This window comes from Syngnathoides biaculeatus, chromosome 12, assembly GCF_019802595.1.
Source record: "Syngnathoides biaculeatus isolate LvHL_M chromosome 12, ASM1980259v1, whole genome shotgun sequence".
In the NCBI taxonomy this organism is placed as follows: Eukaryota; Metazoa; Chordata; class Actinopteri; order Syngnathiformes; family Syngnathidae; genus Syngnathoides; species Syngnathoides biaculeatus.
In genome coordinates, this window is record NC_084651.1 from 25,915,287 (window position 1) to 25,941,779 (window position 26,493).

The 26,493-nt window shown below is 42.3% G+C and overlaps 1 protein-coding gene across 1 annotated transcript in view; it reads left to right on the plus strand.

The window, feature by feature from the left end:
* Window positions 1–26,200, plus strand: part of pdzd8 (PDZ domain containing 8) — a 76,613-nt gene extending 50,413 nt beyond the window's left edge. Inside the window, exons 4-5 of the mRNA XM_061836906.1 lie at window positions 19,431–19,593; window positions 19,773–26,200. Of these exons, the coding sequence (XP_061692890.1) occupies window positions 19,431–19,593; window positions 19,773–22,108 (2,499 nt within the window). The 3' untranslated portion in view covers window positions 22,109–26,200. The remainder of the gene's footprint in view (window positions 1–19,430; window positions 19,594–19,772) is intronic.
* The last annotated feature ends 293 nt before the right edge of the window (window positions 26,201–26,493 follow it).

Sequence of the window (26,493 nt, forward strand, 5' to 3'; positions counted from 1 at the left end):
TTGTTTGAAATCATGGGAAAATCAAAAGTCAAAAATCGTGGTGCTCCACAAGTCTGGCTCATTCTTGGGTGCTATTTCCAGCTGCTTGAAGGTGCCACATTCATCTGTTCAAACAATTATATCCAAGAATAAACAGTGGAATGACAATCCATCACACCACTAAGGAAGCAGTCAGGCTCTGTGTCCTAGAGATTAAGGTTTTTTGATCTGAAATGTGCGAATCAAACCCAGAACAAAAGCTGTAGACCTTGTGAAGATGCTGGATTAAGAAAGTGTCATTATCCACAGTGAAACAAGCCCTACCCTGACATGGACTGAAAGGCCACTTATCGAATATTTGTGCCCATCCATCCATCCGTCCGTCCGTCCATCCATCCATCCATCCATCCATCCATCCATCCATCCATCTTCTTAGAGTGCTGGACCCTATCCCAGCTGTCAACGGGCAGCAGCCGGGGTACACCCTCAACTGGTTGCCAGCCAATCGCAGGGCACATCGAGACAAACAGCTGGACTCACAATCATACCTAGGGGCAATTTAGAGTGTCCAATTAATGTTGCATGTTTTTGGGATGTGGGAGGAAACCGGAGTGCCTGGAGAAAACACACGCAGACATGGGGAGAACATGCAAACTCCACACAGGTGCGTCCAGGATTAAACCCGGACCCATTGTGTATTGTGCCCAATACACCCAAAATACCAGAGATACCTCTTTTCATGTTATATGGGAATCTACACCAATTCAATGCTTCTGGACTTCGGTGACACAAAAACTCATATTTTGAACTTGAGGATTCCACTTTCCATGTGTATACTTTGTGACTTAAGCTTAATCAACCTTCAACCTAAATATACACAATTATTACTTGTCTCGTTAACTATTCCAAAGAAAACAGTTCTATTAAATTGGAAAAATAAACAAGCCATTAACATTAATCAGTGTCGAAATATCATCATAGAATATTCTGATGTATTCTAATAATAGTATTCATGTGTCTGTCGCCACACACCGCTGGGATTTTCTCACTGTGTGGTACTACTAATTTATTATGACTAATAACTCATGTTTACTTGAAATACTTATGTATCATTCTACATATGTTCTCATTCTATAGACTTCTATAATTCACTTAATCACTTCCACCACATTCCAGATGTATAGCCAGGTTCACGATTCTTGTCTTGCATGCTTCTTCTCATGTCCTTGTCCTGTCCTATCTTGTCCTGTTCTTCCTTTTACATGGTGTAGTGCTACAATCTCAAGTAATATTGTTTTTTGTTGGAGATATAGAATGATTTAGTTTTCTCATTCTGTTTACAGTTAGTGCTTTGTCTTTGTCTTCTTTGTCTCTCTCACTCCATTAGAAATTCTGTTCGACTGATTGACTCTGATCCTCAATAAAATTTAATTTAAAATAAGAAATCACAGAGGAAACTAAAAAACTCCACATTGACACAGGAAAACTGTTCTGGTTTTAAGGGGATGCAGATTCTCCATCTTGTTTGAGTTAATAGCCGAACAGGACACACAACAACAAGAACAAAAAGAAAGGCCACTCAGTGAGAATGAACCCATTACTCCTAAAGAAACATAAAAAGGACAGGTTACACTTTGCAAAATAACACCAAGAAAAAAATCTTAAATGGGAAATCCAGAGCTTGCATGAACAGTGTATCCAATAGGTCATGCAATATGTACCCTATTTTGACAATGTGATGTTAAATCCTCTCTCATTTAATAGTGGTTTGAGAAGATTATCGACAATTACGAATTTTCAGAGGAGCTGCCATTTTCGCGAGTCACATGATCTGCGTGGGCCTATGTGACATGTACCATTCCAAACCCTGGATTACATGGGACATCATTATGCCCAGTGCAGATTTCTCGGATTTATCCTTATCTGATGAAGAAATAGCAGTATCGGTTGATCGGGAAGACGGAGGAATACTTTCATACAGATTTGAACCTGTGGCTGTAATTAATGTTGAATATTCAGATGGTTCTTCAGGCGGAATGACGGTGAGTCAGATTACTTGGAGGCCTACGCACAACATAAGTGCGTAAACAAAGCCCTTCAGCAACCGGCAGCCGCGGATGGTTCTTCGGACGGGAATGACGCGGAGTCTGAAGAGCGAGCTCCGGCGGCGCCTGTCAGCCGAGGTTCCAGGCGGCAGAGGCTGTTAGCCCCGGGCGCCGAAACTGCGGAGACCTTCAACCTAGCTTCGGCGTCCGTGGCTAACGCAGCGGGCGGCAGAGGCCGTTAGCCCCGGACCCCGAAGCTAGGCTAAAGGCCTCCACCACCACCAAAGCTCGGCTAAAGGCCTCCGCCGCCTGAAAGCTCCGCTCACAGAAGGCGGCCGCGGGCTGGTCGCTGTCAAGACAGGAACGTGAGGCAGCCGCGGGCTGGTCGCTGTCAAAACAGGAACGTGAGGCGGCCGCGGACCAGTCACCGCTGAGACAGGAACGGGAGGCGGCAGGGGATCGGTTGCCGCTGGGACAGGGAAGTTAGGAAGACAGCCCATTTCAGGGGTTTCAGTATCCCATAGTCCCGAAAGACGTCCCTCCCATCAGATCTGTCCAAGGGACATGGTTTGAACATCTTGTCCAAGTCCACAAAACAGATATTGACTGGTTGGACAAACTCCCATGGACCCTCGAAGACCCTGCCGAGGCTGTAGAGCTGGTCCATTATTCCAGTGTTTTTCAACCTTTTTTGAGCCACGGCACATTTTTTACATTGGAAAAATTTTGTGGCACACTACTAACCAAAAATGTTACAAAATGACACTCTGTATCATATATTTAATTACAATATAATTTCTCAATTTATTTATACTCAGTCAGTGTGAAACCCGGGCCTGTTTAGATGAACACAAAGCCGATATCCTGGCAGGAATAGAAGAAAGACACATACGAAGCTCTTCTTCAACAGCTCTCAGTCTCTCTCTGTTTTTAGTTTTTATAGCAGTTAGGCTTGAAAAGCTCAGCTCACACAGATATGTTGTGGAAAATGGGAGCAGTGTCAGAGCAGCTTTGTTGGCCAGAATGGGGAACTCCTTGGCAGCAGTCAACCAAAAACTGTCCAAAGGAAGATCATCAAATCTTAGTTTTAAACCACGATCTTGTTTCAGTTCAGTTAGTTCCTCCTGCTCTTGTAAAGTCATGTCCTTTCCAACAACTGATGCCGAGCTGTATGGGTCCCTAACCCAATCAAAGCATTCAGTGGAGGCTGAAGAGAAATAAAATGACAACTTCTCCTCAAGACTTTTCAAATGTTTACCTATTACCTCAGACAGTGCAGCAGTGTTGCTTTGCCCTTTTTCTGTGAGTGGGAACATCTCCAGGTTGGCACGTTGCACATATTGTTGCCAGAGGTGCACCTTTAAACGGAATCCATTTATTTTATCTGCGCTTGTAAGCAGGTTTTCATTTCGGCCCTGCATCCTTGTGTTCAGTTCATTAAGATGATGAAATATATCAGCCAGGTATGCCAGCTTTGCGCACCACTCATCACTTGCAAACAGATTTGAGTAATCAGACCTCTCATTTGTCAGAAACATTTTAAGTTCCTCTCGCAGCTCATACACACGGGTCAGCACCTTACCGCGCGACAAACATCGGACCTCCGTATGGAGCAATAAGGCTTTATGCTCCGCTCCCATTTCCTTACACAGAGATGCGGATATACGGCTTTTCAGAGGTCGTGTCTTTCCAAAATTCACTCTGCGCACCACATCGTCTAACACAGGAACCAGTTCTGCTGGTAAAGTCTTAGCAACGAGGGCCTCACGGTGCAAAAAACAGTGCGTAACAATCAGATCTGGGTTTCTTTCCTTCACTCTACTCACGAAGCCTTTGGTGCGCCCGACCATGGCTGCAGCTCCATCAGTGCACACACTTGTGCAGTTTTCCCACGTAAGTCCTCCCTGGTCAAGATATTCCGATGTGACCCGAAAAATTTCCTCTCCAGTTGTTTTTTTTTCTGGCAGTGCCTTGCAAAATAGGAAGTTTTTTCTAATGGCATCTCCATCCACAAAACGCACATTGGCCAAGAGCTGAGAATGTCCACTAATATCCGTAGACTCGTCAACTTGCAACCCAAATTTCCTACTGATGCGTATCTTTTCCAAAACATGGCTTTCGATGTCTGTAGACATGTCATCAATACGCCTGGCAATTGTGTTATCAGGGAGTGGGACTTGAGCTATGTCTTTAACCGCATCAGGGCCGAGCATCTCGTTGACAATGGCTTTACAGGCAGGTAGTATTAATGTCTCTGCCACAGTGTGCGGCTTTTTTGATTTAGCAACAAGTTCGGCGACTAGGTAATTAGCTTTGAGCGCTTTCTCATTTACCTTTGTGGTTTTTCTCAACGTTGCCTGTTTCTCTGTGTTTACACGCAGGCGAACAAAATAGTCTATCGGCTTGTTTTGAAGCGACGGGTGTGTCGTTTGGAGATGGCGTTTAAGCTTGCTTGGCACCATGGCGCTGTTGGATAGCTTCTCGCCACACACCAGGCGTAACGGAATAGGTGTCGTCTCATCCCCGGTGAAAGTAAATCCAAACGAAAGATAGCTTTCACTATATTGCCTTGAGATCACCGTCTTTGCTTTCTTTTTCCCACCACTCATACTAGGGCCTTCATCCGGGTCAGAATCTTGTCCAGGGCCCAGTTCGGAGTTTGCAGTTGTCCTTTTTGAAAACTTCTCCATGACTGTCTCCACGGCCTCTCAGGTGCATCACTAATTCTCTTGGAGGAACGAGGCAATCAGCTACATGTTGCCACATGGACAAATATTACATTACTCTGCCAGCCTTTACAGCACGGACACTGGACAATGACATAATATTTGCAGAAAATTAATAATAAATGTTAATTAAAAAAAATTGATATTGGATAATTTCTCATGGCACACCTGATGATCGCACACTAGTGTGCCGCGGCACAGTGGTTGAAAATCACTGCACTATTCCACAGCCAGGACGAAAACCTCATTGCTTCTTCCTGAATCTGAGCTTCGACTTCACAATGGACCTTCCTCTCCAGCACCCCTGAATAGACATTACCTGGGATGCTGAGAAGTGTTGCACCCCTCCCCCCCCCCGTCAGAACACACTCTACGGTCTCCCTTCTTAAAAAGGGGGACTTCCACCCCAGTCTGCCAATACATAGGCACTGTCCCCAATATCCATGCATTGTTGAAGATGCGTGTCAACCAGGACAGTCGAACAACATCCAGTCTTTAGGAATTCTGGGCGAATCTCATCCACCCCGGGGCCTTTCCACCGAGAAGCTTTTTAACCACCTTGGTTACCTCAATCTCATGGTTAGGAGAGCCCGCGTCTAAGTACCCAGACTCTGCTTCCTCATGGGAAGGCGTGTCAGTGGAGTTGGAGTCAGTTGTGGAGGTCTTTAAAGTATTTGCCCCACCAACTCACAACGCCCTGATTCAAGGTCAGCAGTGCCCCATCCTCACTATACACAGTTATGACTGTGCACTGCTTCCCTCTCCTGATACGCTGGTCAGTGAACCAGAATTTCCTTGAAGCTGTCTTGAAGTCATTCTCCATGTTCTCACTGAACTCCAATGCCCAGGTTTTTTCGCCTCAGCGACAACCAAAGCTGCAATCTGCTTGACCATCTGATACCCATGAGCTGCCTCTGGAGTCCCACAGGCCAAAAAGGCCAAATAGGACTCCTTCAACTTGACGGCAAAGTTCTAACGGAGATGGGAGTTGAAACTCCTGACAAGGTATTCTGCCAGCAGTTCCTACCAGACCCTCACAATACGTTTGGGCCTGCCACGTCGGACTGGCATCTTCCCCCAGAATCTGAGCCAATTCACCACCAGGTGGTGATCAGTTTACAGCTTCGGCCCTCTTTTCACCTTAGTGCCCAAGACATGCGGAAGCAAATCCGATGTTCCAGGTCTCACTGTCATTGCCCACGTGAGCATTGAAGTCCCCCAGCAGAACAACGGAGACTCCAGTGGAAGCGCTCTCCAACATCACCCTAAGGCCTACGAAAAGGTTGGGTACTTTGAACTGCTGATTGGTGCATCGGCACAAACCACAGTCAGGACCCACCCCCCCCCACCCGAAGGTGGAGGGAGGCTACCCTATTGTCCATGTTGGTGAACCCCAACATACAGGCCCTGACCTGGCGGGGCATTAAGTATACACACACCTGTTCATTGCCTCTCACTGTGGGCAACTTCCAAGTGGTGCACAGTCCAACCCCTCTCAAAAGGACTGGTACCAGAGCGCAAGAGGTGTGTGGAGGAAAGTTGACTAAATCTAGACCTCACTCCCCAACTCTGCCTCTTTGCCTGCTAGAGAACTGAGATTCCATGTCCCTACACCCAGTTTCTGTAGCCAGGGATCGGACTGCCAAGGTCCGCCTTCAGTCACTGCACAGCTCGCACCTCACTTGACCCCTGTGGCCCCTCCTATAAATGATGAGCCCATGGGAAGCGGGACCCACGTTATCCTTTTGGGCTGTGCCCAGCTGAGCCCCATTAGTGCCGTCCCCGACCCCAGGTGCTTCTCTTCGAGCTCAACCTCCAGGCCTGGCTCTAGAGGTGGGCCCTGGCGACCGACATCCAGGCAGGGGAAACCTAGATCCATTATTTTTAATCATCATAGGGGTTTATGGAGCTGTGCTTTGTCTGCCCCCTCACCTCGGACCCTACAAGGGGCGTGAATCCCCAGACAACTTAGCTCCTAGGATCATTGGGACAAACAAACCCCTCCAACCACAATAAAGTGACAACTCAAGGAGGGGCAACATGAATCAAGTATACCTATTCATGAGGGCTCCTTGTACTACTGATGCTTTTGAAGTCTCATCTGTATTTGCTGTCTTTGCATATGTATTGCTATAGCAGATAGTGCAAGTGTACAGTATTATACATAACATCGTATTTGGTATCAAAGGAACATTAGTGTCTATCCTGGAGTAAAAGAGACAACTCTGAAGTAGTGGTCTCCTGCCATTTCATCATATTAACCTTTCATTTCTTCCTAATGACAGTGCAGATAAAAGAGAGGTTGGGTTTGCTGCAATTCATGTTAAACTGTTCCATTTACATTCCACTACCAGGTGCTTTGTTCTTTGTTTTTGGGTTGGTTTTTGCTCAGAGACAAGAAACCATCCGCCGCTTGCTTCCTTTGTCATTGTTAACGTGGTTAGTTAGTGCTGCTGGTGCCCAACCCAGAGAGGAAGCGCCACTTCTCAAAAATTAAACCCGGCAAAATTGACAGTTAGAAAACAAGACATTAAACGGTGTGGATAATATGTTGATGATGATAGCAAAGAAGATACCTTAGAAAATTTTTTGTTTGGGCATTATATCATTTGGAACATATGAGTTGTTTTGAAGTGTGTTAGCAGGAATCTGCAACTGTTTGCTCTTCAAATCAACGTCCATGTAGATAAAGGCACAATAGTGTCATTGTTGCCAGTTGTACAGCTGCACACACACTTAGCGTACTGCGCTAATGAATGCTTCTCAGCACATAGAGACTCATGCCAGCTGTTCATACAAAAAGGGAGAGCATATTTTCCAGAGGGGATGTCTCTTACATGTTCTAAAGCCTTGTTAAGGTGTCTTCAGCCATGTCATTTTGGATGTGCATTTACAACCTTCCCTCTGTTGAATGCTTCTGCAAAAACTGTTTGGCAACAGCATCACCCTACCTAAGTAGTTGGAATGTGTCGAGATTCTGCAGCACTTGCTTTGTTCATTGTTTGAGAAGAGCCATCACTTGTGGCAGAACCACTCTCAGCTTCTTCACCATGACGGTGAACCTGCTCACAAGGCCCTAAGCACCGGCTCTGTGCATGAAGACATGGCAAGGAAGGCTGGAAACCAGCATTAGACTCCTGGGGAATTACATTGAAGGGGAAAGGGAAAAGTTATTAGTACTTCAGATTTGAAATATGTATACCTATATTGTATATAGGCTCCAGCACTCTTGTTGCCCTTGTGAGGAAGAGCAGCCTGGAAAATAAATGGATGAAATATATCATAAGAATGGAATACTTTATGATTAAGAATTCTCTCAATTGTGTGAATTGAGTGCCATTTAATTCCAATTTACAGAATGGGCAATTGAGGCACAATAGCCTGTACAATTTGGGGAAAAAATGAAAATTTGGTGCCAGTGAACATCATAACCACCCCCACACCCAGTTTCTTAGACAATGACTTGGTAGGTAGATTGGCCAAATTCCAGACCCCCAAAATGAGGAAGCAAAGACAAACAGACCAGCACGTTGAGCAGAATTTGTTCGGCCACTCACTTTAAAATTTGTGTGGGTTATTGTTATATTAGCCAGTTGTGACTTTGTGAAAGGTAAACAGAAGTGCATTAAGTGTTGTTTGATTAAAAGGTTAGCCTTGGACAACCGCGTTACCTTCAGAAATATGGCACTTACTAGGGCTGGGTGATTAATTATTATTTCATCATCAAAACATAATCGAAGAAAAACAATTACTGTACCACATTGAGCCATTTGTATACCAGTTCCTGTGTTGTAAAGCATCCTCAATGCACCTGTTCTGCTTGTAGTTGCAAGTATTTTATTTTGCCTTCCCTGAGTTTGGTTTCAGCTATTTTCTGACAATCTAACTGAAGTTTATTGAAAAACTAAATGAAAACAACAAGAAATACACACATTTTAAATGCAACATACAGTGATGAAAATAAGTATTTGAACACCCTGCTATATTGTAAGTTCTCCCACTTAGAAATCATTGACGGGTTTGAAATTTTCATCGTAGGTGCATGTCAACTGTGAGAAAGATAATCCAAAAAGAAAAATACAGAAATCACAATGTATGATTTTTTTAAATTATATATTTGTGTGATACAGCTGCAAATAAATATTTCAACACCTGAGAAAACCCTCTAGCACAGTAGCATTTGTTTGCAATTACAGAGGTCAAACATTTCCTGTGGTGATTCACCAGGTTTGGACACACTGCAGCAGGAATTTTGGCCCACTCCTCCACACGGATCTTCTCTTGATCAAACAGGTTTCTGGGCTGTCGCTGAGTTTCAGCTCCCTCCAAAGATTTTCTACTGGGTTTAGCAGTCACTCACATTTGAAAAATCTATGAGTGTGGTCGGTCATACTCGCAAATCAAGTTGCAGGTGTGATTAGGGATGGAATCTCAAGACTTTAAAATGACTTACTGGATTAATATAACATAACAGGATATTAAAAATAAAATAAACAAATACATGACTAAAATAGAAAACTATTTCAAACAGAATATATGTGATCATGATAATTCCCAATTTCAACTTATATTAGTAGAACATGATATAAAACGTTATTTAAAATTTTTCATCAATAAGAATTCTTGATCTAACAAACTTTATCAGAAGAAAAGTTAAATGCACTGGCCTACCAAGGAATAAACATCAATGGTCTATACCCGCAATGTAATGAAGATCCTGAAAGTTTAGTTCACCATTATTGGTGTTGGTGGCAACAAGCTCGCGATACATTGTAACAAACATTCCCTGTTGGCAATCGTGATATATTGTTGTGGGGATGGGGAGCACGCATCGCGGGACTGCTGTAAATACGAGGCCGGCTTGCGAGAATGCGCCTTTATGTGCACACCTGAAACAACCCAAGGGGTGAATAATAGTTTGTCTTTTTTGGGGGGAGGGGGGGCCGTCACATTGCCTTGCGATAACTGATTTTCCTTTGACATGGCTCATGATGTTGATGACTCTCGACGTAAATTCGATCGCAGTACGTGAAGCAGCTCTGAACATACGCTTTCAACCCAACTTCTGTACATGCTCAGTACGGTTATCTTGCATTTCCTGTTTCCGGGTGAATACTGGTTGTTTTGGAGCAGGTTTGTTTAGTTAACAACGTTTATTTAAACACGTAAATTAATGTCAAGACTACACAAAATAAGCGACGTCTTTCCATATCTAAATTTTACGCGTCTGATTTTTTTCGTGCTCGACTGTGAAGATTTGTGAGCACAGATGCTTATTATTCCTCACCTTTCCAAGGATCATTGAGACCCAACGAGGGGATATCTTGCATGTGGCTCCACTCCGATTGAGATTGGCCATCATGTTTAGCTTCTTCCATTTTCTCATGATTGCTCTAACAGTGGACCTTTTTTCACCAAACTGCTTTGCAATTTCTCTGTAGCCCTTTCCAGCCGTGTGGATTTGCACAATTTTTGTCTTGTTTTGGTCTTGGGCATGTTACAACATTGAGTCTTACTGGTTGTATGGAGTGGACAGGTGTCTTTATGCAGCTAATGACCTCACACAGGTGCATCTGATTCAGGATAATACATGGAGTGGAGGTGGATTTTTGAAGGCAGACTAACTGGTCGTTGAGGGTCAGAATTGTAGCTGACAGACAGGTGTTCAAATATTTATTTGCAGCTGTATCACACAAATAAATTGTTGAAAAAAAAAATCATACACCGGGATTTCTGGATTTTTCTTTTCAGATTATCTCTCTCACAATGGACATGCACCTACGATGAACATTTCAGACCCCTCCATGATTTCTAAGTGGGAGAACTTGCAATATAGCAGGGTGTTCAAATACTTATTTTCTTCACTGTATACTTTCTTATAGCTTTCTTCCCAAAAATTACCACCTTCATACTAACACACAATGTATAACCCTATTGAAAGCCAATAAAAATTAGGATTGGAAGTCACAGGAGTGATTTACATTAAAATAAAGAATATTCACACACAAACACTGTAGGAACGCAACAGGTAATATAATGGTATTTTCAGGCATATATTCTTTCTAATCTGTGAAAATCTTGATTTACAGATGAGTGAAAGTTCAATTGCAACTTTGTTCCTTTACATGCCTAAATCTGTTTCACCATGCATGCACCACACTGGCTCTAGGAGACCAACGCACACACACCACTAACAGCAAGTATTGATTTTTATTAGTTGTTTCGTATTGCATGGCATGGCGGCACTGGTTAGAGCATCTGCGTCACAGTTCTGTGGACTGGGGTTCAAATCCCAGTTTGTGAAGTTTTTTTTTTTTATTCTCCCTGTGCCTGTGTTCGTGGGTTATCTCCCTGTCCTTTGGTTTTCAACCTAAAAACATGCATGTTAGGTTAATTGAAAAATTTAATTTGTCCGTACGTCTGAAGTGTGTCTGGTTATTTTGCTTATATGTGCCTTGCAATTGGATGGCAACCAGTTCAGTGTGTCCTGACCGAATATAGTTGGGATAGGGTCCAGCACTCCTGTGACCCGTGTGAGAAGGGGCTCACAAAATGAATAGATGTTTTGTCTTTTATTTATTTAGTTATTTTAAAATTTCAATTGTTACCAATTTATTTTATTTTTTATATCTTGATTTTGAGGTTTGCAATTTGGTAGCTGAGTAAATACTAACTATACTTAAAATACTTAAAATAAATGAATATTCAGATGTATGAATTGTAATTTCAATATCAATAAAAAAACAAATTATTTTCACAATCGTCCAGCCTTTGCTATGTAAAAGAAAGTCTAGAGGATGCTAGTAGAAGCAAGCAGTCAGACAACCGAAAGGAAAAGTAATGTTTCAACATTCTCCTTGAAATAGTTTGACGAAAGCATGTTTTAAACCTCAGAACTGTTAAAATTGTGAGGGGAAAAATATCCTTTGAATTAAACAACTAAAAAGTTAATATTAGTTAAATACCCATCCATAGGGGCTAGAGCTACACTAAATAATAGCGCTGTGCATTGTACGTCACATATGATAAATGGTGGCAATAGCCAATATTTGCGTAGTCTAGTATTTGATCAAATGTAATTTGTTGTGGGACATTTCTTGTATTGGAATTGGTTGCTCAACATGAAATTCCTCTTACGCACTCCAGTTTCCTTGTGACATGCTTTACCTTATGTTGTTGGATCCCAATTTGATGGGCTGATTGTTTTTGTTTCTGCCATCCTGCTAAAGTTAATGGTCTCTGTGTATTTGGACTTCAGCCTTCACTTTCTGCCCACAGTGCAATGCAATTATAGTCTTCATGGAAGACCTGGAACAAAGATAGATCATATTAGACATGACCTGTAGACACATACAACACAAAAACAACAGATAATTGGTGCGCAATAAGTATTTTTAAGGAAGGCAGAAGTCATGAAGGTTTTCTTCAACTATGCAGTATAATTTTTGGATTTGTGGGCATTAAGCGGCCTGTGGAGACTCAAACTCAACACCTACGGTTGTACTGTATATATCTGCTATATGTTAAGTATTGTTTAACATAGCATCGCCATGCACCTCCCACCATCGACAAAACCTAATCCCAGCATATGGTACACATCTATACCTCAACAGTCACTTTACATAATCTGATTCATATTCATATATGAAAGACAGCGGGTTCAAGTATGAGAATATCTGATTTGTACTTTTCACATTGACATGAAATAATCTGATAGACGTCACATTAGGCCCAAAAATCCAAATTTACCTGCAGTGTTGTCATAGCCTAAGAAATTTTTGTGCTCTTCAATACATTAATTTCATTTAAATTAACTTAATTGATTTGATATACAACTGCTTGATCATGGAATGAGTTCAACTTGTAAGTCACATTGTTTTAAGTTGTTTAAGTCATCTTAAATCAGTTGAGACAAAAGAAAAATGCCAACTACTTAGCTGCAGCTCGCAGAATCACTGTTGAGTCAACTCGTTTGTGGTCAGCTATTGGAAGTATAATAGCTCAAACACACAGCTTTTACAGGTAGCATTATTCAGCACAAAAAAAATCACATCTTTACGTCTGCAGTTTATTTATTTGAAGAGGGTTGGCCAAAAACCCTGAATATCTTAAAAAATAATCTGTAATAAATGGGAAAAACAAACGAAAAGTATTCAAATAGTTGTCATTACCTGCTATTATCATTCAAATAAATTTCATATATGGTAAGTGGGTATGCCATGTTTTTCCTTTGCCATCAGCTATCATGAACTTGAATCAGGATCAAGATTGTCCATCATCCACTGCTCCCCTCTGAACCTTTCCCCCTTGCCATCTTGTGTAGATCATCAGCTTATTCATGCCAACCCTAACTCAATCACAGACTTCCACCAGAACCATAACGAATTACTGCAGGGGAAATTACAGTCATTTGTCTAAGTCGACCCATGTGGTTCTGGCTGTCCTTTTCTTTCTTTTTATACCAGAGCACCTGTCTCATTCACATTCGCTTTCTCCTCCTCCACTGTTTTTGGCGATCATATTTGACTATAGTAACTCACCAGTCATCATCCATTTGTGTATCATATCTTATGATTGTACATGGTCAAACGTTTTGGGCTGAAGCAGGTCTCCTTCACAACAGTTGTAATGTTGGATTGTGACTTGTGAGCTGTGGCTGTCATCAAACCAGGCGGGGGTGTGGATTAATTGTAGCTCTTTCATCTCATACTGAATTGCCACTTTCAATCTGAGTTGTAGCAGAAGATGTCAGCGTTGGACCCCAACTTTTCCCCATCTGAGAAATGAGTGCTATTCTTCAGAATACATACATTTGTGATTTTAAAGACTGTTGACTGTTTAATTAAATTTTCTTTTTTTTTCCAGAGAACAAGTTCAATGGCGCTAACCTAACAATTTTTATTCAGTGGTCTCACAATGACGCTTCAAGAACATGAAGTGAGAGGTGTACTCAGGACTGTAAATACCAGGAAGGCTGCTCGCCCAGACGGAGTGCCGGGGAAGGTACTGAAAGCCTGTGCTGATCCGCTGATGGGTGTTTTCATAAAAATCTTCAAAAGATCCCAGCAACAATCAAGCAGTCCCTCCTGCCTGAAATCTGCAACAATCATCCCCATTCAAGAGAAAGCAGCCATTGACAGTCTAAATTATTCCAGACCTATTGCACTCACACCTGTGATTATGAAGTGCTTTGAAAGGCTAGTTGCACGTCATTTAAGGGGCTCACTTCCTCCCTCACTCAACCCCTAGCAGTTTGCCTACAGAGGAAAGTGGTCCACCGAGGAGGCTATCACAATAGCTCTCCATACTGCACTGAGCCACCTGGAACGCCAAGGTAATGCCAAGGGAACTACTTCAGGATGCTTTTCATAGACTTTAGCTCAGCCTTTAATACCATCATCCCAGGTATTTTGGTTGACAAAATCTCCCTCCTTGGACTATCTCCTTCCATCTGTTGCTGGATTAAAGACTTCCTCACAAACCGTCCACAGTGTGTCAGACTTGGCCCACACGTCTTCCTCAATCACCCTCAGCACTGGGTCCCCCCAAGGCTGTGCACTGAGTCCTCTGCTGTATTCTCTGTACACATATGACTGCATGCCAGCCCATCCCAGCAACTCCATTATCAAGTTTGCTGATGATACCACAGTGAATTGGGCTCACCTCAAAAGGAGATGAGTCTGCCTACAGAGACGAGATTGGAAAATTGTCAAAGTGGTGTTCTGCAAACAGCCTTACACTGAACACCACAAAGACGAAATAAATCATCCTGGAATTCCGGAAGTGCGGCGTCGACCCAGTTCCTCTGTTCATCAGTGGGGGGAGTGTGTGGAGAGGGTCCAGTCCTTTAAATTTCTGGGAGTCTACATCATGGACAAACTCACCAGGACTGATAATACCCCCGCAGTGGTGGAAAAGTCCCAGCAGCGACCCCACGTCCTGAGAATGTTCAGGAAGAACAACTTGGAAGCTAAGCTGCTCCAGGCTTTCTACAGAACCACCATGGAGAGCATCCTCACATACTGCATCACTGCTGGATGCACAGCAGCAGAGAGGAAAGCTCTGAAAAGAGTGGTCAACAGTGCCCAGAAGATACCGATTGCTCTCTGCCCTCCCTGAAGGACATTGCCAACTCCCGCTATCGCTGCAGAGTGACTAATATTGTAAAGGACTCTTCATATCCTGGTCATCACCTGTTTAACCTGTTGCCCTCTGGCAGGCAGTACAGCTCCCACAAAACACGGACAACCAGATTGAAGGACAGCTTTTTTCCCAGAGCCATCAACTCCTTGAACTCAAACCACTGAACATAACAACAATGTAATGTAATATTTTGCAGCTGCACTTTTGTGCATCTATTTATTTATTTGTTTATTTATTTTAGCAACAACTGTGCTTTGTTTTATCTAGTTTTTTAACCAAGATGTTCTTCAATTTTTATTCTATTTTATTGCACTTTGTGGAGAAGCACTCATTTCATTGTATGCACAGCATATAATGACTATAAAGGCTTTTGATTGTATTACATTTTTACATGCATTACTGCATTTACTGACAAGTATTAGTGTCACATTTGTGTCATTAAATTCTTGATCAGCAAACCTACCAATTTCTACATTGCACCGTTGTTGGGACACCACTTCACATCCTGATGGTCCATTCAATATTAGTATTAGTAATATGTACTATAGACTATCGCACGATTCGTCACTTTAAACTGCACCTTTTGCACAATTGTTATTGCACTGGTCTTTGACGGTGAACCGCAAACGGGTAAGAGCACTCTGTATAAGCTTAACATAATGTGGGGGGTTGATGGACTCTGACTGCTCTGAATGTGAGAAGACTGTGCATCTTTACACAACTGTGATTCTTATAAGGAATAGTTCCCTATTTATGAATGTCTATTGTTCTTCGTTGTTGTTTGTTTGTTGTTCTCCTCAGTACTCAATATGAAAGTTGTACCAGGGTGGCACTGACTGCTGTAGACAAATTCCTTGTGTGTTGTTACATTCTTAAAGCTGATTCTGATTCTTACTTCATACAGACTACAATGTACTGTCAAATTAATCTTCACTTCATGAGGGTGGTCCATTTTTTGCATCTAGCGTTGAAAAATAGCTTGAAAAAGCTGAATACAGCAATATATGTCCCTTTTGTAAGATGTCGATATTGCTCATCTTTTTTCATCAGACTTTTTTCATGACTCGCATTTTTATTTCCAAGTTCATTATTAAATCTTGAAATAAAAATACACAAGTACAGTATTATTACTCAGAGGTTTGAAGTCAAATCTTGATTAATTACTCAAAGGTTTAAAATTACCTTGCACATTTACTGTAGATTCACCATAATAGTTATGCTCAATTGGAAATGTTGTTGTTTCTGTTACAATCTGCAAGGCATTTTTTTTTAACCATCCAGTGCCCGGCTAACTTAACTACTAAGGGAGAAGGAAAGCCGTGACTAGTAAAATTCTCATTTTTAGATCAACCTTGTTTCATTGTATATTTTAAATGTTTACCATACTTTTACGACCAGTGGGGGCAGCATGTTAAAAGACCCAGTCCCAGTTGAGGGTGTATTTTCTGTGTTTAACACATGCATAATGTCCACTGTGTTGTTGGCCACAGGCATGGTGGCCCTCACAAGGCACTGAGGAACATTTGCACCTTTATTTTTGTAAGTAGAAGAACAAGCTTACCCTATTTGCAAGTCACCAATCAAGACGCCATGCTCACTCAGTATCATACCAAAACAAGATCATTACACTACAGCAAACAAATCAGCACAACCAGCAGCAAACAAAACAACCAGAACAATGAGGGAATAAATAATTAACACAAAAAGTGCACTTTCAAACACTATTTACTGTACATACATGTTAAGAACTGCAAAGCATGCTGGGAGTGCCTCCAGCCTCCCAGTGACGCTACAATATGCTAGCTTAAAACATACGCTAGAATGCATGTACACTATTTAAAAATGCAGCGGGAATTCGGTGGTGCTTTATTTAAACATTTAACAGTGTAATCAATGATGGTTGTACATTATTGAAGTATTGAAAGCACCACTGACATCCCTATATACATTGTAAATTATTATTTTCATGGACTGGGCTGGAGTCGAAGTTATAGAGACAGTCCAGGAGGAGGCGAAGCATGCAGCCCTTTGGTGAGCCGGTGTTCACTGTACGGGTGGAGAAGACGTGTGAGCCGATTCTACAGTCTGGGTCTCTTGGTCAAAAATATCCTTGATCCAGCTGCATCTGAAAGGAGAGAAGCCCAAGATTTCCAGTTTAATCATCAAAATGTCAGGAAGAATTGTTAAAGGCTGAGCTACAGTATAATCAGGAAAGAGTATCCTAGCGTAGCTCTGCGGTTGTCCCATGTGACTCAACACAGCATGCAGCGCTATGTCGAAGGCGTCCTCTGTTGATCTATTCATCCATTATGTGAATGGGTGGGAGTCAAAGAGTTGGGGGGGGGGGGGTTGGCAGTCTTTGATGTACTTGAGAACCAGCCTCTCAAAGCACTTCATAATGACAGGTGTGAGGGCAACAGGGCAATAGTCATTGAGGCTACTTCAGGATTTATTTTGTGGGTGTGGATGATCTACATTTTCGACAGGTGGTGATGAATGCTTTGGCCACTGAGAGGTTAAAGATCTTGCAGAAGATGCTGGACAGCTGGTGGACATGTGCTCTGTGCACCTTGCCTGGTACGCAGAACAGGCAAGCAGCCTTCCTGGGGTTCACAGCCAAGAGCACACGCCTCACATCGTGCTCCTGTAAAACAAGTGGAGTGTTACTGGAGCCTGGTGGGGATGAGCACAGGAGCAGCTGAATGTCGCTGAGATGATTCAAACCAAGCAAAGAAGCTGTGGAGCTCCTCTGCCAATGAATTGTTTCTATCTCCTGGTGTAACATCACAGCTGCCGAAGTTTGTGAGGCTCTATAGACCCGGCCACACCTCCCGAGGTCTGTTGCTGGCAAGATGGGACTCTATTCTCCACTTGTCATCCTCTTTGGCATTTTTGACCTGACCTGAAAGTTTTGTCGTGGGCCCTGAGGAGTGAACGGACCTGGCTGGTCATCCGCGGTTTCTGGTTTGGAAAAAAAAAACAAAAAAAACTGACTCTTCACACTGACAGCTTCCATACAAAAGTTGATATAGTCCAGTACAGACCCTATGTATCTGTCCATGTACTAGTGTACAAAAAAGTCCCAGTCTGTGTGTTGGAAGCAGTCCTAAAGGTCACTCATTGCAGTCTCAGGCTTGGTTGTTACAGTCTTTGTGATTGGTCAGGATTAGCATCTGAGGGCTGTTACTTAGGGATGAGGAGCAGGGAGATGTGGTTTGACTCACCAGGGTGGGGAATGGGTGTGGTTCTGTAGGCGTGCTTGATGTTGGAGTACATGTGTTCTAAAGTGTTTCCACCCCTTGTTGGACATTTGACATGCTGGTGGAACTTTATAAGTTCAGTCTACACACAGAGCCCCCCACCTTTGCTTTTACTGGAGTCCTCAGTCCGATACCAATGGTGCAGAGTGCGGCCTGCTAGGTGCACGCTAGCATCGGAAACATTCGTGTGAAACCAGGTCTCCGTTATAATGAGGACGCATTAGTCATGAACACAGCGATTGTCTGCAAGTTGTAATTCCAGTCAATCCCTATTGTTGGCGATAGATCTGGCCTTGGTGAGGTACAGACTTGGAAGAGTTGGTCTGTTAGGGTTGTTCTTTAGCCATAGCAGACGGCCGGACCGATGGCCCCACTTCTGTTTCCTCTCCCTCCTCCACCTGCGCCGCTTCGCCAGCCTGACAACATTCCAGGGTGAGCGCGGTGGTCTCGCTAGCTCGTCTGGAATGTTGTTTGGTGTGAAAACCACTTGAAACTGCTATTTTGTGTCGGTATCCGAAGTCTAAAAGTTCTTGGTGTAGTAGTGCAGTGCCAAGGCATACGTGAGCAAAGTGCCCTAAAATAGCACTGGTAGGGAGAGCCATGAGCCGCTGCGTCGGTGCGCACTGCCATCATCATCATCCTCTTCATCCAATTAATGTGTTTTTCATGGATCTCCCTGGTTATTGCAGCAAGACATGGACATCATAACAGCGTGGTTTAGTAGTACACTGACTAGCAAGCGTTCTAGACCTATCTCCCATTGAAAATTTGTAGCTGAAGTTGTACATCAAGCAAAAATGGGAAAGAAATCCCAAATACAAAGCTTTGACAAGCATCCTGAGTTCCCAAACACTTTTTGAGTTTTGTTGACAATGGTGATTTAACAGAGTGGTGAACACACCGCTGTCCCATCTTTTTTAATTGTGTTGCAGGCATTAAATTCAAAATGACTGAATATTTGCAAAAGAAAAAATCTGTTTGAACATTAAAAATCTTTGTAGTTCACTTGAATATAACCTGAAAGGGATTATTAATTAATTTCATTGTTTTGTTTTACACAATGTCCCAAGTCTTTGGATTTAGGGTTTGTATATGGTCTCAGTAGTTTCAGCATTCTTAAATGTTTGTCACTGTGCAAAGACTTGGTCAGACAACTATGAAAGACATAATTACACATACAAGTAATATTGATCTTTTTTATTCAAAACTACAAGGATTTCATATATTCTGTTAGCTGTAACTTATTACTCATCACCAGTCTTTATTTTTTTTTACAGACCGAGATTATCAAGGGACTGTGTGGCAACGTCGGAATGACATTCAGGCATGTACCTGCAAGTGAGGGGGATGCAGTCCATGTAAGCATTGAGACCGTCACACCAAACTCCCCTGCAGCCTTGGCAGAATTGCAGCGAGGTGATCGTCTCATTGCAATCGGAGGTTTGAGATGTCTTATACACTATAACATTGGTCTTTGAAGAAGTGATTGAGTAATATTTCAGTAAATATTGTTCTCAGTGAACAAATGTAATAGCAATAATAATGTACTGTACTTCATGTTTTGGATCCAGTTCTAAGGAATATTAGGTCAAATGTCCATTTTTGCCCCATTTCGGCAGGTGTCAAAGTGACATCCTCAGTTCAAGTACCCAAACTTCTGAAGCAGGCTGGCGACAGGGTAGTGGTACTGTATGAGAGGCCGGTCCGCCACCACACTCCATCACTCGGAAGCCTGGTAACGCTTCAAGAGGGATTTGGGCAGCTTGAAGAACCCAGTTTCATATCCCAGTCAGGGGGTTATGAAGAAGACCCGGCCCCAATCACCACTCTGTCTGACATAACTGACAGTAAAGACATGGACTCAGAATTTGAAGACTTGATTATCGACTCCAAACCCAGCCAGAATGTTGGCCCCATCAACACTAGTGATGCTAAGGATGATTTTTTACTTTCAGTAAACCAAAGCCCGCAAAAAACAGTGGCCAACTTGGCTTCTAAGCCTCTTGGGACTATATCACCCATCCTCAACCGTAAACTCAACCTGGTTGGCCTCCAGTCCCCGCTAAAGCCCCAGCCTAAAGAATCACCCAAACCCCCTCGACAAAAGGCAGGCAATGATTCAGGAGATAATTTGCAACGACCCACTGTACCCCCTCCCCCCCCTCCTTCTCGTCCCCCAGTGCCTCCAAGACCTCAAATACGGTTGTCATCTGCCAGCTCAGAAGCAGTTTTTTCTGAAAGTGTTGATTCTACTACAAACATAATTCCTGTAATTCCCACTGCAACCTTCACTACCGTTGCTTCTGAGAAATCTCCAGAAAAAGCCCCTCCACCTGTAGCCAATGAAGACATGGCTGGCACTGAGAAGATGGGCATCAAACCCATGGAGGCAAAGTCCACCAGGCCAACAGAGTCCAGTGAGGATATTTCAATTTCATCCTCCACTTGCAGCAAAGTAGACCAGACAAAGGACAAAGTTTCAGAGAGTTCCTGCAGCACACGGGACAGTCTAGAAGAGCACTCTCTCTGGGAATCTCCAGAAACAATGTTTCGAAATCAGACAGCACATTGGCCCAAGGCCTCGGTTGTATTTGAGGTAGAGAGCAACCATAAGTATCTTAATGTGGCCCTTTGGTGTAAAGATCCCTTTAAGCTGGGAAGTTTGTTGTGCCTGGGCCATGTCAGCCTCCAGATTGAGCATGTAGCCCTTGAATGTATGGGAACATCTTCAGCAGAATATCAAAGCACATTTAGGCTTGGGCCTCCAGAGCCTCGAGCTAATGTCAGCCGCACTGCACTACGGAGTCTCAGTACTCACAAGGGCTTCAATGAAAAGTTATGTTATGGCGATGTTAGTCTAAATTTCTGTTATCTAGCAGGTGATGAGTTAGACTACCCTGGACTGGTAGAGAGGGAGGGGGAGGGGAGTCTCCAAGAGGAAGATCTAAGGGAGCGGGAGAGGGAACATATCTCCACAGCCCCACGTGATGACTTGGCCTACAGTGCCATGCAGCTTGTTGAGGTTCGCCACAACTTCCAGGACACCCAATTCCAAAACCCTACCTGGTGTGAATATTGCAAAAAGAAAGTTTGGACCAAGGCAGCATCACAGTGTATGATCTGCGCCTATGTTTGCCACAAGAAATGCCAGGAAAAATGCCTCGCTGAAAATCCTTTCTGCGTGGCAGCAACTGAACGTCGAGGAGCTGACCCTGAGGCCAAGTCCACCATTAATCGGGCCACCACTGGTTTAACCCGCCATATCATCAACACGAGCTCTCGTCTACTGAACCTGCGCCAGGCTCCTAAGACTCGCCTGGTTGAGCAGGTAGCTGATGTGGTGCCTGGAGCAGTCGATCCTTCACCTAAACACACTCCAAACACCTCAGACAATGAGAGCAGTGATACAGAGACATATACCAGTGGTGCCAGCCCATCCAAACAACCTGCTGGCAGTGCAGGTAGCACCAAACTTGTTCGCAAGGAGTGTGGTTTGGATGATAGCGTGTTCATTGCTGTAAAAGAGATAGGCCGCGACCTCTATCGAGGTTTGCCTCCAGATGAGCGCTCCCAAAAACTTGAGCTGATGTTGGACAAGTTGCAGCAGGAAATCGATCAGGAATTGGAGCACAACAATGCTCTTTTGATAGAGGAGAGGGAGACAAGCGATCCCAGGCGCAAGGTGCTCATTAGTTCGGCCCTGTCCAAGTCTGGGGAAAGACTTCAGGCACTCACTTTGCTCATGATTCACTACCGTGCAGGCATTGAGGACTTGGAGTCAGTGGAGAGCACCTCTCCTTTGGAGCAACAATGTTTTAAGGGCAAAGGAGATGGCTTAGAGGAGGAGGCCTTGATGGGAGCAGAGGTCTATGACAGTGACATATGCAGCCCAGTGGAATTGCAACTGTTGGATGACATTACTGAGGATCAGATCTGTGTTGAGGCGCTCCACTAAATAAGACTAGAAAGGAGAAAAAGAAGGACTGGTAATGGTTAGGTCACTATTTGAAAGCGTAATACCGTCCGTTTTTTTTTTCCCCCCACAAATACATAAAGGAATTTCTTCCTATTGCTACGTGGTTGCACCGCTCAATGCTTTTATTTTGCACTCCATGTTTACAAAGGGAAATAGAACACTGTAGTGTTGCTGAGATATTGTTGAATCCAATTCCAAATGTCTTCAAAAAGTTTGCCCTTCTCAATGATGTTTTCACACTTTTTTTCTTTTTTGCAATGAAAGTAATTTTTCAAAAGTAGTCCAAAACAACTCCAGCAGATCACATGAGGTGTACATTTCTCATGAACACTGCAGTCAAGCTTTCTTACTTTGTTTGTTTAAAACCACTTTTAAATGCAGACCTTTTAATATATATAAATGAGTTCCTTCTCTTGGGGGTTTCAACAGTTGAAAAATAATTTGAATGTGTTTTTGTTTTTATTTCAGGACTATCACAGTTTCACATGCCATTTATCCATAAAATGTTTTTGTCCAAGATTTAAAGTGATTGCCCTTGTTTTTGTTTTAAGTAAATTCTTTAAATATTTATTTCATGTTATGTATGCCAAAAACTTGGTAGATTATTGCTTTTGTTATAATCTCGCAATGAAATTTAACCCATATTTTGAGCTAATGTGTTTTTCTTCTTGTGTATTCAGTTTGCTTCTTATGTGTAAGGGGAAAATATTAGTACAGTACTTGCAAAGATATTTCTGTGTGGCTTGTTTTCATGAGTGGTTTGAATGCCCAAATAAGTGTTTCCCATCGTGCCTTTTTTGTTTTGTCATCACTTAATTCATTGTTTGTCAACATTGAGCACAGGCTTTAGCCCTAAAAGCCATCAGCTCCCTAAAGGTTATTTTCGCTTATTTTTTTATGTCCCTGGAGAACCAACCACTTGACATTCTTTTTTTTAATTACTAATGCATTGTATCAACATTCGTTATTTCTGTGCGTTTTGCCATCCTAGTGCCACTTCCAATATGTGCTTCATTAATAGATTCTACCATTAGATAGTAGTCAATCTTTGCTATCAGTTCTCCTGAATTTTAATGTGAAACAAAAAACAAGCAAGTTATTAAGTTGGATGCAATTACAGCCAAAATTAACCCAACATGAGGCAGAACATAAAAATTGGAATGCCAGTTTTGAGTAAGCACCATCTGAAATGCTGCCTAGTATTAATAAACCCAGTATAAATGCTGTAAAATTCCCATCAATTTCTTGTATAGAATTGTTTTTTTTTATCTAGAGCTGGTTGATTGAGCTGCTATGCTCAATCTTCATCAAACTGTGCTGCAGGCTGACACCTCAGTAAATTTTCATATTTCCAACGCTTACCATCCTCAACAGTAATAATTTACTATTTCTCTATCAAATATTGAAAAGCCAACAACGCAAAATACCCCATTCCAGCTAAAACACGAGGTGGTTGACAGTATGCAGACAATCACAGTGAGATGACCACACTTGCATTGTATTACAAATTCATATGACTGTGAACTACGATTGAGATAACCAGCCTTGGTCTTTTAATGTCAAACTTTGTCTTCAAACAATTTTACTGCCTACATCTTGCACCTTGGAAATTCTCTTCAGGTAGAGTTCATAGTGCTGTTGGATGGAGCACAAACGCCTGGAAAATCTGAAGTCTCTGTGACCTTTAACTACCCACATTGAATTTCCAAGTTCCCAAGAAGTATTAGGGCTGCATTGTAAAATTTTAAAATGATGAGCATTGTCATGATGTTGTGAGAAACAAATGTATATAAAGCAGTTTTCAAAATGTGGATGTCCGTTACCTTTATTGAAAGATCCGTCATACCATCTTCGAGGACCATCATTAGATACATTGCCTTGTGAAAGTATTCAGCCCCCTTCAAGTTTTCAACCTTTCGCTACATTTCAGGCTTCAAACATAAAGATATAAAATGTAATTTTTTTCGTCAAGAATCAACAAGTGGGACACAATCGTGAAGTGGAATGAATTTTATTGGATAGTTTAAACTTTTTTTTAACAAATTAAAAGCTGAAAAGTGGCGTGTGCAATATTATTCGTCCCCCTTGCATTAATACTTTGTAGTGCCATCTTTTGCAGCAATTACAGTTGCAAGTCACTTGGGGTATGTCTCTATCAGTTTTGCCCATTGAGAGACTGAAATTCTTGCCCATTCTTCCTTGCAAAACAGCTCGAACTCGGTGAGATTGGACGGAGAGCCCTGCCCACAGATTCTCCATTGGATTCAAGTCTGGACTTCGACTCAGCCATTCTAACACCTGGATACGTTTATTTGTGAACCATTCCATTGTAGATTTGGCTTTATGTTTTGGATCATTGTCCTGCTGGAAGATAAATCGCCGTCCCAGTCTCCGGTCTTTTGCAGACTCCCAACAGGTTTGTTTTTCAGAATGGTCCTGTATTTGGCTCTTTTCATCTTCCCATCAATTTGAACCATCTATCCTGTCCCTGCTGAAGAAAAGCTGGCCCAAACCACGAGGCTGCCACCACCATGTTTGACAGTGGGGATTGTGTGTTCAGGGTGATGAGCTGTGTTGCTTTTATGCCAAACATATCATTTTGCATTGTGGCCAAAAAGTTCAATTTTGGTTTCATCTGACCAGAGCACCTTCTTCCACGTTTGGCGTGTCTCCCAGGTGGTTTGTGGCAAACTTTAAATGAGACTTTTTATAGATATCTTTGAGAAATGGCTTTCTTCTTGCCACTCTTCCATAAAGGCCAGATTTGTGCAGTGTACGACTTGACTGTTGTCCCATGGGCCTCTTGGCTGCATCTCTGATCAGTCTTCTCCTTGTTTGAGGTGAAAGTTTAAATGGAAGGCCGGGTCTTAGTAGATTTGCAGTGGTCTGATATTCCTTTTGTTTCCATATGATTGCTTGCACAGTTTCTTGAGATGTTTAAAGCTTGGGAAATCTTTTTGTATCCAAATCTGGCTTTAAACTTCTCCACAACAGTATCTCGGACCTGCCTGATATGTTCCTTGGTCTTCATTTCACTTTAAACCAAACCCTGAGACTATCACAGAGCAGGTGCATTGATATGGAGACTTGATTACACACAGGTGGATTCTATTTATCATCATCAGTCAACATTGGATCATTCAGAGATCCTCACTGAACTTATGGAGTGCAATTTACTGACCGAATAATATTGCACGTCCCACTTTTCAGTTTTTTTATTTGTATATTATTGTATGTATATTTTATTAGTATAAAACATGCAATACATTTCGTTCCACTTCACGATTGTGACCCGTTTGTTGTTGATTCTTGACAAAAAATGAAAATTTTATATCTTATATATGTTTGAAGCCTGAAATGTGGCAAAAGGTTGAAAACTTCAAGGGGGCCGAATACTTTCACAAGGAACTGAAAAGTTACACTAAAGTGTAACTCTACAACATCAACACCCGTCTTTTGTGACACATGTGTATCTTTCTGCTCAGCATTCAATTTTGTCTTTTTAGTCTCATGATGTTTTCCCGCTTCTCAGTATTTCCTCCCACTTTTTAATACAAGCGGATGTTGGTCCAAAATTAGCATTTTTGACAGACTTGCATGGCTGTCAATGTTGCAGAGACGTAACAAAGAAGAAGCCACCTAATTGACTACCTTTTTGCTAGTTTTCTCAGTGTACCTTAACTCAGATTGGATATTGGCTGGATGATTTCTATGTCTTCGTCTGTCACTATACGTTCCGATTTTGTGCAATATTTTTGTTGGACGATGATGAAGAATGACTGCATAATATTTCTTTCATAATTAGTGTAGCCTGCATACCTACCTATCTGTCTGATAAAGTCACGGAGTCTCTCAAAACCCGAGAAGTGAGATTCACTGTAAAACGCTTTGCTTTTGCCTCTGCTGCTGCTGTGACAATTTGATTGACCACAGTACTGTTTCTTGCGTGTACCCATTGCAGCTTTTCAGCGGGTAAAAATGTGTGTGGTGTTCATATGGGTGGGCTATTGTGCACCGTTTTTCTGAAGGTTCATATGTTGAAGCTTTATTGTACTTAACACTCAATAAAAAAAATCTTGAATAATTCACTGTGACTTGTAGTTCGTCAGGTGTACTATTCTATCACTGAAGATTACATTTACATATAAGTAAAATTGGGGTGAGTGCGGGCAATAGCAATCTTTATAAATGTTCCTTCATGTAGGAGAAACAATGGTAATTTACAGTTGCTGATTATGATTTAGAAGCTGACAAAATAGTGCAATTGGATAGCAGCCAGTTCAGGATGAGCCCCACCCAAAGATACCTTTGACAGATAGCGACCCTGCTGAGGATAAGCTGTATGGAAAATGGATGGATGGATG